This window comes from Somniosus microcephalus, chromosome 13 (genome assembly GCF_052327205.1).
Source record: "Somniosus microcephalus isolate GS21.2 chromosome 13, FLI_Smic_1.0, whole genome shotgun sequence".
Classification (NCBI taxonomy): domain Eukaryota; kingdom Metazoa; phylum Chordata; class Chondrichthyes; order Squaliformes; family Somniosidae; genus Somniosus; species Somniosus microcephalus.
In genome coordinates, this window is record NC_140999.1 from 1142109 (window position 1) to 1161856 (window position 19748).

General features: G+C 48.6%; 1 protein-coding gene across 2 annotated transcripts in view; it reads left to right on the forward strand.

Moving 5' to 3' along the window:
• The first annotated feature begins 354 nt into the window (after window positions 1-354).
• upf1 (UPF1 RNA helicase and ATPase) overlaps window positions 355-19748 on the forward strand; it is a 101440-nt gene continuing 82046 nt past the window's right edge. For both annotated transcript variants that reach the window (XM_086004312.1, XM_086004313.1), the window contains exon 1: window positions 355-960. In XM_086004312.1, the coding sequence (XP_085860438.1) occupies window positions 790-960 (171 nt within the window). In that variant the 5' untranslated portion in view covers window positions 355-789. The remainder of the gene's footprint in view (window positions 961-19748) is intronic.

Consider the following 19748-nt stretch of genomic DNA (forward strand, 5'->3'; position numbering starts at 1 on the left):
CTCCCCTCCCTCCCTCTCCCCTCCCTCCCTCCCTCTCCCCCTCCCTCCCTCCCCTCTCCCCTCCCTCCCTCCCTCTCCCCTCCCTCCCTCCCTCTCCCCTCACACTCCCTCCCCTCCCTCTCCCCTCACACTCCCTCCCCTCCCTCTCCCCTCACACTCCCCTCCTCCCCTCACACTCCCCTCCTCCCCTCACACTCCCCTCCCTCACACTCACTCCCCTCCTCCCCTCACACTCCCCTCCCTCACACTCACTCGGTCGGTGGCGCCTCCACCCGGCCGCACTCCTGTGTATTACGTCATCGCTTCTTGCTGGGCGAATGACGTCACTGCGAACGCAGATCCACCTGGCGACGCTGCGTACGTCAGGACTCCCTGTGCAACACGTCAGCGCTGCGGGGGAGTTGCGGCTCTCGCGCTGTTGCTGCGCCCGACTCACCGACCGACCGAGCGCCCCGGCCCCGACTCACCGACCGACCGAGCGCCCCGGCCCCGACTCACCGACCGACCGAGCGCCCCGGCCCCGACTCACCGACCGACCGAGCGCCCCGGCCCCGACTCACCGACCGACCGACCGAGCGCCCCGGCCCCGACTCACCGACCGACCCGGCCCCGACTCGTCGAGCGCCCCGGCCCCACTGTGAGCCCCGAGCCCGCGTCCGCCTCACCGAGAGGCCTGAGCCCGCGTCCACCTCACCGCCACCCCCGGGCCGGGCCGGGCGCGCGCCGTTGCGGTTGTCCGCGGGTTTTTGAATCGCGCCGGGCGAGTGCGCGCTCCCGCCTGCGGCCGCCATGAGTGTGGACGCGTACGGGCCCAGCTCGCAGACCCTCACCTTCCTGGACACCGAGGAGGCTGATCTGCTCGGCGCCGACACGCAGGGCTCCGAGTTCGAGTTCACCGACTTCACTTTACCGTCGCAGACCCAGACACAAGGCCAGAGCCAAGGCCCCATCGACGGACAGGTAAGGGAAGGGGGGGGGGGGAGATTATCCTGCACGCCAGGCCCAGGCTGCGCGGCCCAGCTCCCCCGTCAGGCGCGCCAGGGCTTGGCCGAGTCCGAGCCTGGCGGTCACAGTGCGGCCCGTCATAGCCTCGGCCTCGGGGCCCGAAAGAGACGCACATGGGGCGGCAGGAAGCGGCTCCAAAGCCCCATCCAATGGCCCACTAGGCGGCACAGGCCGATACCCGGGCGGGGGGGATATTCTCCCAGCAGGGGCCTGTGGGTCTGCTGGAGGAATGGAAGTATGTGGGGGAGGTGGGGATTAGGCAGGTATGGGGGGCAGTGCGAGGGTGCGATGGGGGGGGGCAGTGCGAGGGTGCGATGGGGGGCAGTGTGAGGGTGCGATTGGGGGGTCAGTGTGAGGGTGCGATGGGGGGGGCAGTGTGAGGGTGCGATGGGGGGCAGTGTGAGGGTGCGATGGGGGGCAGTGCGAGGGTGCGATGGGGGGGCAGTGAGGGTGCGATGGGGGGCAGTGTGAGGGTGCGATGGGGGGCAGTGTGAGGGTGCGATGGGGGGGGCAGTGAGGGTGCGATGGGGGGCAGTGTGAGGGTGCGATTGGGGGGTCAGTGTGAGGGTGCGATGGGGGGGGCAGTGTGAGGGTGCGATGGGGGGCAGTGTGAGGGTGCGATGGGGGGCAGTGTGAGGGTGCGATGGGGGGGCAGTGTGAGGGTGCGATGGGGGGCAGTGTGAGGGTGCGATGGGGGGCAGTGTGAGGGTGCGATGGGGGGCAGTGTGAGGGTGCGATGGGGGCAGTGTGAGGGTGCGATGGGGGTCAGTGCGAGGGTGCGATGGGGGGTCAGTGCGAGGGTGCGATGGGGGGTCAGTGCGAGGGTGCGATGGGGGGCAGTGCGAGGGTGCGATGGGGGGCAGTGCGAGGGTGCGATGGGGGGGCAGTGCGAGGGTGCGATGGGGGGCAGTGCGAGGGTGCGATGGGGGGCAGTGCGAGGGTGCGATGGGGGGCAGTGCGAGGGTGCGATTGGGGGGGCAGTGCGATTGGGGGGGCAGTGCGAGGGTGCGATTGGGGGGGCAGTGCGATTGGGGGGGCAGTGCGAGGGTGAGATTGGGGGGGCAGTGCGAGGGTGCGATTGGGGGGGGCAGTGCGAGGGTGCGATTGGGGGGGCAGTGCGAGGGTGCGATTGGGGGGGCAGTGCGAGGGTGCGATGGGGGGCAGTGCGAGGGTGCGATGGGGGGCAGTGCGAGGGTGCGATTGGGGGGGGCGGTGCGATTGGGGGGGCAGTGCGAGGGTGCGATTGGGGGGGCAGTGCGAGGGTGCGATTGGGGGGGCAGTGCGAGGGTGCGATTGGGGGGGGCAGTGCGAGGGGTGCGATGGGGGGGCAGTGCGAGGGTGCGATGGGGGGCAGTGCGATTGGGGGGGCAGTGCGAGGGTGCGATATGGGGGGCAGTGCGAGGGTGCGATTGGGGGGGCAGTGCGAGGGTGCGATTGGGGGGGCAGTGCGAGGGTGCGATGGGGGGCAGTGCGAGGGTGCGATATGGGGCAGTGCGAGGGTGCGATTGGGGGGGCGGTGCGATTGGGGGGGGGCAGTGCGAGGGTGCGATTGGGGGGGGCAGTGCGAGGGTGCGATTGGGGGGGGCAGTGCGAGGGTGCGATTGGGGGGGCAGTGCGAGGGTGCGATGGGGGGGCAGTGCGAGGGTGCGATTGGGGGGGCAGTGCGAGGGTGCGATTGGGGGGGCAGTGCGAGGGTGCGATGGGGGGCAGTGCGAGGGTGCGATGGGGGGGCAGTGCGAGGGTGCGATTGGGGGGGGCGGTGCGATTGGGGGGGGGCAGTGCGAGGGTTCGATTGGGGGGGGCAGTGCGAGGGTGCGATTGGGGGGGGCAGTGCGAGGGTGCGATGGGGGGGCAGTGTGAGGGTGCGATGGGGGCAGTGCGAGGGTGCGATTGGGGGGGGGGCGCAGTCTGCGGGTGTGATGGGAATCTGAGGGTTGGGATGGTTGGGAAAATAAGCCTCAGTTAGACTTAACTTCAGTTGTCATTGTCAGCACCACACGGATTTAGTCTGGTGCACACAACCATTCATGGACTCCGGCACAAGCTGATGCCAGGTACAAGAACACTTTTGTGAGGTCAAGACCCTGTTTCTGTGGTGTGAGGAAAGTTATACAATCCCTGTTCGTATTTAAAATGACAGTTAGGTGCATCAGCAGGAGTAAGAGAACAATTAAAATTCCATGTAAAGATTCCGAGTGACTTACCTCGGGTTTTACTGCGCGGTGGTCTGAGGGATTGGGAGATGTATAGTCCAGGTACAGCAACAAGTGGGACCAGCACGCAGGTGGGAAGAGAAATTGGATATTTGATTTACCTGCTGTAACGGAGTGCAGTACTTGTGGGTGATTCATGTAATCATAGTCTGGATCAAGGCCTCATGGCCATTATTACAAAGCTGGTGAAGCATTTTTTTTAATTTAAAATATTTGTGTCCACAAATTGAGCTCCTGGGAGAGAATGAGAGTAGGAGGCCATACTTTGTCCTCATTTCAAAGTAGTGAGGATGCAGTAACTAAGGAGAGGGAGTGCTGCACAGAACCTTAGCACAGGGTGTAGGTTGCGGTGGTTGAGGTTCTGGTGGAAAAAGTGGTGTGTTTCTCTGAGGCTGCTGTAAACACCACATCAATTGTATAATAAACTGGGCGGAGTTATGTTGGAAAATGTAGGAGGTTGTGTCTGAAATATATTTAATATCCCAGTGTTGAGGATGGATTGCATTGATTCAGTACTCTACGTGGTGCTCCCCTGTGCCCCATGATGTTGGGCTGCTGAATGACAAGTCCAGAATTGAGGCAAGGACTGAGAGTGAAGTGTTTCTACACTAGAATACTGCCACGCCTGCTTTTAAACACTTCGCCTCACTAGCATGCGGGCTGAAAGAGTCACAGCTCTCCCATATCCTCCTCTGTCATCTTGGAGCATGGTAATATTCTGAAAATGAGCCCGGGAAGAGGGTAATTGCTGGGATTATTCTCGTCTGTCTGACAGATATTGCATTATTAAGCAGAAAAATGCCATATAAGAAACTTTAATTTACTTCCTAGTATTGCAGCACTTCATGATTGTTGTGAGCTGTCCACGGAGAATTCCTTTAAATTGCACTTGGTGTAAGAGTGTGTTTGACTCGCTGTGTGACAGGTGCACAGTGTCGGGTGAGGTACTGTGAAGGGACCTCTGGTTCATTGTGATGTTACAGGCTGATCAGGGTATATTCTGTCAGCCCAGCTTACCTGTTTATGAACCTCTCTGTCGATCTCCAATACAGCAGAAACTGTTGGGTGAATGACTGGATTTGCTGGTGGTAAGAATTAAAATGACTGTCTAGCAAAATGGTATTTTTGGTGACTTGTGCTGGTCAAGGTGAAGGATATTCGTGCTAGGAATTGGAGCAAATTTTCTCACTTGACTCTCAGTGCAAGTACAGCCAGTTCGCAGCAGAGTAAAACTTCCATTACTCTACCCAGCAAAGTCACTTACCAGTCGGATTTCTCTACCTTTCACACCAGTACTTCTGGCCTCTTGGTGATGCTGTCAATTTGTGCTAAATTCTCACCTGTGGGCTCATTGCATAACGATTGCAGCCAACAGACAGACCATCAGTTTGGGCTGGACTCGGACCCAGGTTCCCAGAAGTGGAATGCCTATGGCAAATCCACCCGTTCTCCTGCAGGAGGAAGTTTGAGTGGGTTCAAGGTTTGGGTTTGTCACCTAAAGCTGGTAAACTCTTAGAGATGTCTGAGGAATTGAGAACAAGAGGGCATGCGTTGAGAAATAGACAGCTCGCTCCTGCACAGGGCTGTTGCTGACTCGTACAGTGGCTGTGCTGTCTGTGGAGCCTTTTAGGGGGCTGAACAAAAAAGATCTTATTGTGTGGGAAATGTTGAATTTGGAGCACGATGGTGTAGAATTTGTGTATAAGGGACTCCAGCGAATGTGATGACTATAATCCACTGGTGGCATAAGTGGTGGGTTGCTTCAGCACACTCATTCTTGAATCTGTTTGTGCGACAGTCGAGCCTGCCCTGAGCCCTTCCTCTGCTAATGAAACGGTGTGTACCCACCGATCCCAGATGTGGGGAGCTTGATCTCTAAGAAACCAGATGTTGATGTGTGACTGTAGGGTGAAATGTAACTCTTGATTGGGACCTTGCTGAATGATTGTAGCATGTTTGATGTATAACATTTGCTAATCAGAATGTTTCTTGATTTTAAGTTGCAGAAATGTCACAATCATCCTCTTGTGTGATTATTGCTGTGCGCCAAGGACATGGAGTGCGCTAGCATTTGGCATCGTCATTGGCTCCTGCTAGCTCATAAACTGTACTTAAACTCCCCCGTGTGCAACAGGATGTGTATATTCTTCAAAATAATGAATATCAAATCTTATCTGATTTTCAAACATGATAGTTATAAACTGCTCAAGCTATACTTCTGCAGTTTGACCTCTGAACTGCATGCTAAGATCACTGCCTTTTACACTCCACGTGTTATTCATTTCTCTATTTTGCGTGTTTAAGTTCCTTTCTCAACAGTATTTTCTTTAGCCCCTCCATCTCACACATACCATCCCCAACAAAGAGGGTGTGCAGGGGACCTGCTCCAGATCTCTGCCAGTGCTGCTATATCACTGCGAGAAGCCACACAAGGTATCATTCAATAACGCAGCATCTGTGCTTCTCCCCCCTCCACCCCCGTGCCAAATGTCCATATGCCTCTGTCTATTGTTACTTTCTCATTCTCTTCTCCTTCCCCCCAGTTCTTGTGGATGTGTCTGGTTTCTTCTCTGTCCCCAGTGTGTGGTCAGTGTCTCCTCGCAAAAGGCCGGCAGAGATTTGGAACTCACGTCACTTCAGTGCATGGTATGGTGGAGCCACAGTGCTTGTGGTTGGCGTTCCATTGGCCTTCCAAACGCTGAATGAGGTCATATTCAAATGATCTAATTCCAGTTATCCATGGGTGGTTAGAATCCACATCAAGAACAGCAACTGAAACAAAAAGACCTTTCCTTCAGACCCCGAAGACTAGGTGGCAAAATATAGTTGGGGCACATGCTTGGAAGCAGCTGTTTAACAGTTAAATTGAAACATGGGATCTTTAACATGCACCCAGATAGACAGAGATTCTGTTTAACATCTCACCTGAAGATGGCTACTTCAGCAGTGTACTACTCACTCGGTGCAGCACTAATGTATCACCCTAGATTATGTTTGTCCTGGAGTAAGTCTTGAACCCATAGCCTGCTGACCCAGAGGTGAGAATGCTTAATGCAGTGTAGCTGATTGGAGACTGATGTCCTCCGGGCAGGTTGCTGATATTACATGATTTACTTCAGGGAAAGAGTTTCAATAACCACAGATGAGGGACGTCAGTTATGTGGAGAAGCTGGGATTGTTCTCCTTGGAGCAGAGAAGGCGAAGGGGAGATTAAATTGAGGGGTTTTGATACAAGGAGAAACTGTTTTCATTGGCGGGGGGGTCTAGAGTGTATACGGGATGGTTTCCTGGACCAATATGTCGAGGAACCAACTAGCGATCAGGCCATCTTAGACTGGGTATTATGTAATGAGAAAGGATTAATTAGCAATCTTGTTGTGTGAGGCCCCTTGGGGAGGAGCAATCATAATATGATAGAATTCTTCATTAAGATGGAGAGTGAAGTAGTTGATTCAGAGACTTGGGTAGTAAATGAATTTAAATAAAGGAAACTACATAAGAACATAAGAAATAGGAGCAGGAGTAGGCCAATCGGCCCCTCGAGCCTGCTCCACCATTCAATAAGATCATGGCTGATCTGATCCTAACCTCAAATCTTCTATCACTCTGCATCCACCCGAACCCATGTGATCTCCCGGGAGAGGCGAAAAACCAGATAAAGACCCAATGGCCAATTTGGGAGAAAAAAATCTGGGAAATTCCTCTCCGACCCATCTAGGCGATCGAAATTCTTCCAGGAGATCACTCTGTCCCTATATTTTCTACAGTACTTACCTTCTGTAAAGGCGATCTCCACCCCAGCCAGGAACAGGAATAAAACCATCTCCTGAAATCTAACACAGAATTAGAACACAGTAGGAGCAGAACCAGGCTACACGGCCCCTGGGCCCACTCCACTACCCACAGGGCCATGACCATTCCGAACCTAGACTCATGTCCAATTTCCTGCCCGCTCCCCGTAACCCTTAATTCCCTTCTAGGAAACTATCTATTTCTGTTTTAAATTTATTTAATGATGTAGCTTCCACAGCTTTCTGGGGCAGCAAATTCCACAAACCTACCACCCTCTGAGTGAAGAAGTTTCTCCTCATCTCAGTTTTGAAAGAGCAGCCCCTTATTTTAAGATAATGCCCCCTAGTTCTAGTTTCACCCATCATTGGGAACATCCTCACCGCATCCACCCGATCAAGCCCCTTCACAATCTTATATGTTTCAATAAGATCGCCTCTCATTCTTCTGAACTCCAATGAGTAGAGTCCCAATCTACTCAACCTCTCCTCATATGTCCACCCCCTCATCCCCGGGATTAACCGAGTGAACCTTCTTTGTACTGACTCGAGAGCAAGTATGTCCTTTCTTAAGTATGGACACCAAAACTGTATGCAGTATTCCAGGTGCGGTCTCACCAATACCTTGTACAACTGCAGCAATACCTCCCTGTTTTTATATTCCATCCCCCTAGCAATAAAAGCCAACATTCCATTGGCCTTCTTGATCACTTGCTGCACCTGCATACTAACTTTTTGAGTTTCGTGCACCAGGACCCCCAGATCCCTTTGTACTACAGTACTTTCCAGTTTCTTGCCATTAAGATAATAACTTGCTCTATGATTTTTCCTGCCAAAGTGCACAACCTCACACTTTCCAGTATTGTATTCCATCTGCCAAATCTCTGCCCACTTACTTAGCCTGTCTATGTCCCTTTGCAGGTTTTTTATGTCCTCCTCACTCACTACTTTCCGCCCCATCTTTGTATCATCTGCAAACTTTGATATGTTACACTCGGTCCCCTCCTCCAAATCATTAATATAGATTGTAAAGAGTTGGGGTCCCAGCACTGACCCCTGCGGTACACCACTAGTTACTGGTTGCCAATCTGAGAAAGAACCATTTATCCCAACTCTCTGCTTTCTGTTAGAGAGCTAATCCTCCACCCACGCCAGAATATTACCCCCAATCCCGTGATTTTTTATCTTGAGCAATAATCTTTTGTGTGGCACCTTGTCAAATGCCTTTTGGAAGTCTAAATACACTACGTCCACTGGTTCCCCTTTATCCACCCTGTATGTTACTTCCTCAAAAAACTCAAGCAAATTTGTCAAACATGACTTCCCCTTCATGAAACCATGCTGAGTTTGTCCTATTAAATTATGTTTATCCAAATGTCCCGTTACTGTCTCCTTAATAATGGACTCTTAACATTTTACCAACCACAGATGTTAGGCTAACAGGGCTATAGTTTCCAGCCTTCTGCCTACTACCCTTTTTAAATAAGGGTGTTACATTAGCAGTTTTCCAATCTGCTGGGACCTTTGCCGAGTCCAGTGAGTTTTGGAAAATTATTACCAATGCATCCACAATCCCTCCCGCCACTTCCCTCAAGACCCTAGGATGCAAGCCATCAGGTCCAGGGGATTTATCCGCCTTGAGTCCCATTATTTTACCAAGTACCACTTCCTTAGTGATTTTAATTGTATTTAGTTCCTCTCCCCCACCCCCCCCCCCCCCACCAGAGCCCCCTGTTTGTCCAGTGTTGGGATATTCTTTGTCCTCTACTGTAAAGACTGATACAAAATAATTGTTCAGTGTTTTTGCTATCTCCATGTTTCCCACCATTAATTTCCTGGTCTCATCCTCTAAGGGACCAACATTTACTTTAGCCACCCTTTTTCTTTTTATATAACTATAGATAGAAACTTTTGCTGTCTGTTTTTATATTTTTTGCTAATTTACTTTCATAATCTATCTTCCCTTTCTTAATCAATCTTTTTGTTATTTTTTGCTGTCTTTTAAAGACTTCCCAATCTTCCATCCTCCCACTAGATTTGGCTACCTTATATGCCCTTGTTTTTAGTCGGATACTATCCTTAATTACTTTACTTAGCCACGGATGGCTATCTTTTCTTTTACACCCTTTTTTTCTCAGTGGAATATATATTTTTTGGAAGTTGTAAAATAACTCCTTAAATGTACACCACTGATCATGTACCGTCTTACTCTTTAATCTATTTTCCCAGTCCACTCTAATTAATTCCGCTCTCATACCTTCATAGTCTCCTTTATTCAAGTTTAGCATGCTTGTTTGAGATCCAACCTTCTCACCCTCTAATTGAATATGGAATTCAACCATGTTATGGTCACTCATTCCAAGGGGATCCTTTACTAGGACATTTTTAATTAATCCTGTCTCGTTACACAGGACCAGATCTAAGGTTGCTTGCCCCCTGGTCGGTTCAGTTACATACTGCTCAAGAAACCCATCCCTAATACACTCAATGAACTCATCCTCAAGGCTGCTCTGCCCAATTTGATTTGTCCAGTTAATATGATAATTAAAATCCCCCATAATTATAGCTGTTCCCTTATTACAAGCCTCAACTATTTCCTGATTAATACTCCGTCCAACAGAGTTGCAACTGTTCGGAGGCCTATAGACTACACCCACTAGTGTTTTTTTCCCCTTATTATTCCTTATCTCCAGCCAAACTGTTTCACTATCCTGCTCCTTTGACCCAATATCATTTCTCTGTATTATACTGATTCCTTCCTTTATTAACATAGCCACCCCACCTCCTCTCCCTTCCTGCCTGTCCTTCCTGATTGTTAAATAACCTGGTATGTTTAATTCCCAGTCATGGTCACCCTGCAGCCATGTTTCTGTAATGGCCACAAGATCATACCCATATGTCGTTATTTGTGCCGTTAACTCATTCATTTTGTTACGAATGCTACGTGCATTCAGATAAAGAACTTTCAAATATGTTTTGTAACACTTAGTTCCTGTTTTTTCCCTTTTTAGTACTTTACTTTTTACTCCATACCTTCTGTCCCTTCCTGACACGTTCTGTTTTTTAATTCCCCCACTGCTACCTAAGTCTATGACCTCCTCTGTTGTCATTTCTATTATTTGCTCTCTAGAAGCCTCCCCCCCACTAATTAGTTTAAAGCCCTCGCTACAGCCCTAGTTATATGATTCGCCAGGACTCTCGTCCCAGCACTGGCCAAGTGGAGTCCGTCCCAACGGAACAGCTCCCTCCTGTCCCAGTACTGGTGCCAGTGTCCCAAGAAGCAAAACCCATTTCTCCCACACCAGTCTTTGAGCCACGCATTTAACTCTTTAATTTTATTTATCCTAGCCAAATTCGCTCGTGGCTCAGGTAATAACCCAGAGATTATTACCCTTGAGGTTCTGTTTTTTAATTTGACCCCTAGCTGCTCATACTCCTTTAACAGAACCGTCATCCTTGTCCTATCTACGTCGTTTGTACCAACATGGACCACGACAACTGGATCCTCCCCCTCCCACTCCAAGTTTCTTTCCAGCCCAGAAGAGATGTCCTTGACCCTGGCACCGGGCAGGCAACACAGCCTTCGGGACTCCCGCTCTTGACTGCAGAGAACCCTATCTATCCCCCTAATGATACTATCCCCTACCACTACAACATTTCTTTTTACTCCCTCCACTTGAATGGCCCCCTGTACCACGGTGCTGTGGCCAGGTTGCTCATCCTCCCTGCAGGCCCCGCTCCCGCCCTCACAGGGAGTAAGAACCTCGATCCTGCTGGACAAGAGCAAGGGCTGCGTCTCCTTCAACACTACATCCTGGATCCCTGTACCTTCCTCACTCATAGTCACACCGTCCTGTCCCTGACCACGGACTACATCTGCAGTAATTAACTTCATAGGTGTGACCATCTCCTGAAACAGAGTCCAGGAACTTCTCCCCCTCCCTGATGTGTCGCAGTGTCTGAAGCTCGGTCTCAAGCTCCATAACATGGAACTTGAGTTCCTCTAGCAGCAAACACTTGTCGCAGATGTAATCACCGTGAGCCTCAATGGGGTCCACCGGCTGCCACATCTCGCAACAGTAACACATCACCTGCTCCATTCTATATAATTAATTAAATTTCTTATTATTAGTTATGAAGACCCTGCCCGGATATAGATAATATCACACCACTATTCAATAGGACTTACCAACTTAAAGGTATAAAAGAGAAGAGAAGGAAGAAAGCCAACCAGCCAGCTGATCACCAACCTCCTCCTTGAATACTGTCTGTGGGGCCTGTTTGGTTGACTCGTCTCGCTGCTCCGCCTCCGCAGTGCTGTCTAAGCCTGGGAGTGGGGGAAAAACGGAGCAAAAAACACTCCCTCACCTCCCACTTGCCCGAAGCTCCCACTTACCAAAACTCCAGCACCACTCAATGCACAAAGCACTCTGTGCACAGCACTGGCCCCTCCCCTTTTATACCCGGATTCTACTTCCGGTTTAAACTGCCCAATAGTTTAATATACCCTTAAAAAATTAAACTTACTTCAAATAATTGACTACTTAACACACTAAAATTCACAAAATACACTTAAATGATTTTTCTCCCACTTACCAAAACTCCAGCACCACTCAATGCACAAAGCACGATGGTATGAGGCGCGAGTTGGCTAGGATGGACTGGGGAATGTTACTTCAAGGGTTGACGGTGAATAGGCAAAGGCAAACATTTAAAGATCACATAAAAAATAAAAGTAAAACAAAAACGTGACTCGACATTGGCTAACAAGGGAAATTAGGGATAGCATAAGATCCAAGGAGAGGACATATAAATTGGCCAGAAAAAACGGCAAACCTGAGGATTGGGAGCAGTTTAGGATTCAGCAAAGGAGGACAAAGGGATTAATTAAGAGGGGGAAAATAGAATATGAGAGTAAGCTTGCAGGGAACATAAAAACTGACTGTAAAAGCTTCTATAGATATGTGAAGAGAAAAAGATTGGCGAAGTCAAGCGTAGGTCCCTTGCAGTCAGAATCAGGGGAATTTATAATAGGGAACAAAGACATGGCAGACCAATTAAATACATACTTTGGTTCTGTCTTCACAAAGGAGGACACAAATAAACTCCCAGAGATGTCGGGGAACATAGGGTCTAATGAGAGGGAGGAACTGAAAGAAATCAGTATCTGTAGGGAAATGGTGTTAGGGAAATTGACGGGATTGAAGGCTGATAAATCCCCAGGGCCTGATAATCTACATCCTAGGGTACTTAAGGAAGTGGCCCTAGAAATAGTAGATGCATTGCTGGTCATCTTCCAAAATTCTATAGACTCTGGAACAGTTCCCATGGATTGGAGGGTTGCTAATGTAACCCCACTATTTAAAAAAGGTGGTAGAGAAAAAACGGGGAATTATAGACCGGTAAGCCTGACATTGGTAGTGGGGAACATGCTAGAGTCCATTATAAAAGATGTAATAGCAGAGCACTTGGAAAACAGTGACGGGATCGGACAAAGTCAACATGGATTTACAAAAGGTAAATCATGCTTGACTAATCTACTGGAATTTTTTGAGGATGTAACTGGTAGAATAAGGGAGAACCAGTGGATGTGCTGTATTTGGACTTTCAGCAGGCTTTCGATAAGGTCCCGCATAAGAGACTAACGTGCAAAGTTTAAGCACGTGGGATTGGGGGTAAGGTACTGACTTGGATAGAAAACTGGTTGGCAGACAGGAAGCAAAGAGTTGGAATAAACAGATCTTTTTCCGAGTGGAAGGCAGTGATTAGTGGGGTACCGCAGGGATCGGTGCTAGGACCCCGGTTATTCACTATATATATTAATGATCTAGACGAGGGAACTCGGATGTCCAGAACCAGGGGTCACAGTCTAAGGATAAGGGGTAAGCCATTTAGGACAGAAATGAGGAATTTCTTCACCCAGAGAGTGGTGAACCTGTGGAATTCTCTACCACAGAAGACAGTAAAGGCCAATTCATTAAATATATTCAAGAAGGAGTTGGATATATTTCTTAAGGCTAAAGGGGTATGGGGAGAAAGCAGGGACAGGGTACTGAATTTGGATGATCAGCCATGATCTCATTGAATGGTGGAGCAGGCTCGAGGGGCCAAATTGCCTACTCCTCCTATCTTCTATGTTTCTATGATGTAATATCTCCAAGTTTGCAAACGGCACAAAGCTGGGTGGGCGTGTGTGCTGTGAGGAGGATGCAGAGAAACTCCAGTACGATTTGGACAGGTTGGGTGATTGGGCAGATGCAGTATAATGTGGATAAATGCGAGGTTATCCACTTTGGTGGCAAAAACAGGAAGGCAGATTATTATCTGAACGGCAATAGATTGGGAAAAGGTGAAGTGCAACGAGACCTGGGTGTCCTTGTGCACCAGTCGCTGAAGGTAAGCATGCAGGTGCAGCAGGCGGTTAAGAAGGCAAATGGCATGTTGGCCTTCATAGTGAGAGGGTTTGAGTACAGGAACAAGGATGTCTTGCTACAGTTGTACAGGGCCTTGGTGAGACCACACCTTGAGTATTGTGTGCAGTTTTGGTCACCTTACCTGAGGAAGGATGTTCTTGCCATGGAGGGAGTGCAGCGAAGATTCACCAGACTGATACCTGGGATGGCAGGAATGACGTATGAAGAGAGATTGGGTCGATTAGGCTTCTATTCGCTAGAGTTTAGAAGAATGAGAGGGGGTCTCATTGAAACTTATAAAATTCTAACAGGACTAGACAGACTAGATGCAGGAAGGATGTTCCCGATGGCAGGGAGTCCAGAACCAGGGGTCACAGTCTTAAAGATAAGGGGTTTAGGACTGAGATGAGGAGGCATTTCTTCACCCAGAGAGTGGTGAACCTGTGGAATTCTCTACCACACAAGGCAGTTGAGGCCAATTCATTAAATATATTGAAGAAGGAGTTAGATATATTTCTTAAGGCTAAGGGGATCAAGGGATATGGGGAGAAAGCAGGGACAGGGTACTGAGTTTGGATGATCAGCCATGATCACATTAAATGGCAGAACAGGCTCGAGGGGCCGAATGGCCTACTCCTGCTCCTATCTTCTATGTTTCTATGTAACAGATTTGAGATAATTGGCAAAAGAACCAGAGGGGAGATGAGGAGAACTTTTTTTACGTAGCAAGTTATGATCTGGAATGCACTACCCGAGAGTGGTGGAAGCAGATTCAATAGTAACATTCGAAAGGAAATTGGAGAAATACTTGGGGTGGGGAGTGGGACTAATTGGAGAGCTCTTTCAAAGAGCCGGCACAGGCACGATGGGCTGAATGGCCTCCTTTTATGCTCCGATTCTATTTCCTATACTTTTCACCTTTGTCTTTTAATTACTTTAAGGACGAGGAGATAGCATAAGGTCGTTGCTGCCTTTTCTGGAGCTGCTGCTTCACTGAACTGGATAGTTTAAAGTACCTTCCAGACTTTGCATACAATTTCCCAATTTTTCATATAAACAGGGCACACAGTGAGGCCACAGGACGTTTCATCACCCGTGAGCAGCTTTAATCTCTACAAGCAATCATCCTTTCGGAGGGCAGCACGGTGGCATAGTGGTTAGCACTGTTGCCTCACAGCGCCAGGGACCCGGGTTCGAATCCAGCCTTGGGTGACTGTCTGTGTGGAGTTTGCACATTCTCCCTGTGTTTGCGTGGGTTTTCTCCGGGTGCTCCGGTTTCCTCCCACAGTCCAAAGATGTGCGGGTTAGGTTGATTGGCTATGATAAATTGACCCTTAGTGTTAGGGGGATTAAATACGTGGGGTTACGGGGATAGGGTGGGATATGTGTTGGTGTAGGGGTTACGGAGATCGGGTGGGATATGTGTCGGTGTAGGCTCGATGGGCCGAAATGGCCTCTATCTGCACTGTGGGGTTTCTGTGATTCTGTTAGCCATTCTACTGCTCGTTGTTCAGTGGACGCAGTATTTTAACATTCTTCTGAAAATGTAAATGGTTATTGAACTTTACAGTACAATATGGACCGATACCGAGTCAGAGGTGTGGAATGTCAGCACTTGTAGTGCAGTTTAAATCAGAGTTTTGTCTAAATAGGGCCCCTCCCCATTGCCTATTACCATAGTGTGATAATTTCAGATATAGAAAACATCGAAAAATAGGAGCAGGAGTCGGCCATTCGGCCCTTCGAGCCTGCTCCGCCATTCAATATGATCGTGGCTGATCCCCTATCTCAATACCATATTCCTGCGCTCTCCCCATACCCCTTGATGCCTTTTGTCTAGAAATCTATGTCTCCTTCTTAAATATATTCAGTGACTTGGCCTCCACAGCCTTCTGTGGTAGAGAATTCCACAGGTTCACCACCCTCTGAGTGAAGAAATTTCTCCTCATCTCAGTCCTAAATGTCCTACCCCGTATCCTGAGACTGTGACCCCTTGTTCTAGATCCCCCAGCCAGGGGAAACATCTTCCTTGTATCCAGTCTGTCTAGCCCTGTCAGAATTTTATATGTTTCAATGAGATCCCCTCTCATTGAAACTCCATATCCTCCTCTTAAGTGAATTCTTGGAAGTATATATGTTCTCTGCCCTGTGTGTTTGATTTTTGTGGGTCAGACGACCATCCTTCATTGTTTGCGCTGGTTCCCTCCGCTCTCCATCCCTGCCATTTGTGCCTTGTTTCCCTCTCCCCCAATGTTGGAACCCTGGTGGTGATGTATTTGGCAACATTGCAGCTTGGATCATGATTTCCAGCCCATGATGTCCTCAGGGATGGAAGATGTGATTATATCAAATCCAACTCCTCAACTCCTACTCCTACTCCTCTGTGTCAAGGTCGCTCCTTAGCATATGAAGGGTCTCCATCGTGTATTCCGATCACTGCTCTGTGTGGTCAGGTAGGGCGCGGTGAGTTTGGATCATTTTAGTTTGAAAGCTTTTGCTGTGGGTGCCAAATTGAAGGCAGACAGCTCCCCTGGCTGCTTTCTCTGAAGTTATTCCAGGTTTCATTTCCCACATTAATTTTGCAGATTACTTTCTGATGTAGCCTTACAGGTTTGACACTTGAATTCTGCTTGTTGATTAGTGGGAGTACTGGGAATTAGTTACACATTGGTGGAGTGGCACCAGCTCCTCCCGGTAAATTACATTGCAACAGTGACTACACTCCAAAAATATTTCATTGGCTGTAAAGCGCTTTGAGACGTCCAGTGGTCGTGAAAGGTGCTATATAAATGCAAGTCTTTTTTAAAAGGGTCAAAAGCATGAACAAAGCAGGGCGCATGTTAAGGCTCGCACATAAAATATACAACTTACTAGTTAATCTCCCATGGTATTGCACGTGAGGAGTCAAAGCCGGAGTGTAGTCTTCTGGTGAAATGGGGTTAAAGGCCAGGGGATAATCTGATACGTTGTATTAAGTTCCCATTTTAAAGTCAGGCATTCTCTGCTTATTTTTGTATTCCCATTATAAATGCTTGCTAACATTTAGAAAGGTACTTGCCTATGTAGACTTCTCATGTAATTGCACCCTCCACTAGTAGTGGCGCCGCAGCCATCGCCATCACTGGCCGGAGGGTGTAAGTACAGCGTGACGTTTACATAGGTTCATTCTAAATGTCAATAGAGAAATTTGTAATGGAAAGTTGTCTACCGCGCAGACGCAAAATCTTTAATAATGAACAGATTAGACATGTTGCTGATGTATCCCTGCTCTGTGTTGTGAATACTAGGATCCAACATTACAAGGTGCTCAAATTGGAATTGGCCTGGAGAGGTAGTTGACGATCTCTCCTGCACATTAAAATGTTTTGTGAATGGGAGTCCCAAGTCACTTAACTGGCATTGATTTGATGGATGTAATAATTGATTTGGCAGGTGCCCAAATGATCAGTAGAAGTGATCGGTGTACTCTCCAGCACGTCAAACAGCTATTCAGCCTCTCCTTGGGCTGCTTTACTATCGGTTCTTGGATTTTGTATTCATTAAGTTTCAAACAGGCACTCTGAGTGGAAGCTGCTTTGCGCTTTGAATAGCTACGCTGTGTGCTTTGGTGTGGCATATTTTTCATGTACACATTTGTTCTACAGTGTACCTTTTGGCAGTGGAATAGTGTTCTGACAATTGCCATTTTATTGGGGAGGGGGAATGACGATTCTTTTAGCAAAAGTGCAGTGGAAGGATCAGCAGAGGTCAGTATCTGGTGATTCTTCTCTTGTGTAGAACGTTGTACTACATTAAAGGTGATATATAAATGCAAGTTATTGAAATAGAATGTCTGCCACTGAAGAAAGAGAAGCTCTCGATGGTACTGTAAGTCATACTACAGGAAACTCTCGATTTACCGGCACCTGTTGCTAAGCAACAGGGAAGCCTGGATTTGTTGCTGTGTACGGGGCTCTCGTACCTTTTAACTATACCTCTCTGTAATCCGGACTTTGATAAACCGGCACCACGCCGGTCCCGTCGGTGCCGGATAAAAAAGAGTTTCCTGTAGTATCTCTTAAATCTTTTGTATGTACGCATTCCCCATTACTGCTCCTGAAGGAGTTTAAACTCCAAAGCAAGAGTGTTACCAACGGAACCAGGCTGATGGGCTGCTTTGTGTCCCAGTGCCCAAACACTGTTGTTGATCTGTGAATGTGAAACAATGCGGTTAGTCTGACTCACTCATGTATTTTTTGACACATTCACCTTATTCAAGTGGATGTTCAGTATGGTGGGTTGGAGGAGTCTTTAGTGTATAAATATACAATCCACGCCTAACAACTCAGTCATTTTTGCACCAAAAACCTAAAATTATCCAGTAATTTGATTTAAAGAATGTAAGTAAATAAATAAATAAAGACTTGCATTTCTATAGCGCCTTTCACGACCACCGGACATCCCAAAGCGCTTTGCAGCCAATGAAGTACTTTTGAAGTGCAGTCACTGTTGTAATGTAGGAAATGCAGCAGCCAATTTGTGCACAGCAAGATCCCACCAACAGCAATGTCTGTGTGGAGTTTGCACATTCTCCCCGTGTTTGCGTGGGTTTAGTCCGGGTGCTCCGGTTTCCTCCCACAGTCCAAAGATGTGCGGGTTAGGTTGATTGGCTATGATAAATTGACCCTTAGTGTTAGGGGGATTAAATACGTGGGGTTACGGGGATAGGGTGGGATATGTGTTGGTGTAGGGGTTACGGGGATCGGGTGGGTTATGTGTCGGTGCAGGCTCGATGGGCCGAAATGGCCTCTATATGCACTGTGGGGTTTCTGTGATTTTGATTCTGTGAATGACCAGATCTGTTTGTGATGTTGATTGATGGATAACTATTGGCTGGGACACCAGGGATAACTCCCCAGCTCTTCAAAATAGTACCAAGGGATCTTTTACGTCCACATGAGAGGGGGCCTCGATTTAACGTCTCATCCGAAAGATGGCACCTCTGACAGTGCAGCACTCCCTCAGTACTGCACTGAAGTGTCAGCCTGGATTTTTGTACTCCAGTCTCTGGAGTGAGACTTAAACCCACAACCTTCTGACTCTGAGGCGCGGGTCCTACCAACTGAGCCACAGCTGACACATTACACTTGTGCTGTTTCTATTCATGGGTTCTGAAGCACTATTGACTTGGTTATTGTCCTTCAGGCTCTACGGCAATATGGAAGGATTGTTCTTTGGTGCAGTGATGGGGTTTTTACTTTTTCATCCAGACTGCTGGTCACTGAATTGCTTTGAGTTCATAGAACTACAGCACAGAAGGAGGCCATTTACATAGAAACATAGAAGATAGGAGCAGGAGTAGGCCATTCGGCCCCTCGAGCCTGCTCCGCCATTCAATGCGATCATGGCTGATCATCCAAATTCAGTACCCGGTCCCTGCTTTCTCTCCATATCCCTTGATCCCTTTAGCCTTAAGAAATATATCTAACTCCTGCTTGAATATATTTAATGAATTGGCCTTAACTGCCTTCTGTGGTAGAGAATTCCACAGGTTCACCACTCTCTGGGTGAAGAAATTCCTCCTCATCTCAGTCCTAAATGGCTTACCCCTTATCCTTAGACAGTGACCCCTGGTTCTGGACTCCCCGGCCATCGGGAACATCCTTCCTGCATCCAGTCTATCTAGTCCTGTTAGTATTTTATAAGTTTCAATGAGATCCCCTCTCATTCTTCTAAACTCCAGCGAGTATAAGCCCAATCGACCCAATCTCTCCTCATACGTCATTCCTGCCATCCCAGGTATCAGTCTGGTGAATCTTCGCTGCACTCCCTCCATGGCAAGAACATCCTTCCTCAGATAAGGTGACCGAAACTGCACACAATACTCCAGGTGTGGTCTCACCAAGGCCCTGTACAACTGCATCAAGACATCCTTGTTCCTGTACTCGAACCCTCTCGCTACGAAGGCCAACATACCATTTGCCTTCTTAACTGCCTGCTGCACCTGCATGCTTACCTTCAGTGACTGGTGCACAAGGACACCCAGGTCTCGTTGCACTGCCCCTTCTCCCAATCTATTGCCATTCAGATAATAATCTGCCTTCCTGGTTTTGACACCAAAGTGGATAACCTCGCATTTATCCACATTATATTGCATCTGCCATGCTTCTGCCCAATCACCCAACCTGCCCAAATCATACTGGAGTTTCTCGGCATCCTCCTTACAGCACACACTCCCACCCAGCTTTGTGTCGTCTGCAAACTTGGAGATATTACATCCAATTCCCTCGTCTAGATCATTAATATATATTGTGAATAGCTGGGGTCCCAGGACCGATCCCTGCTGTACC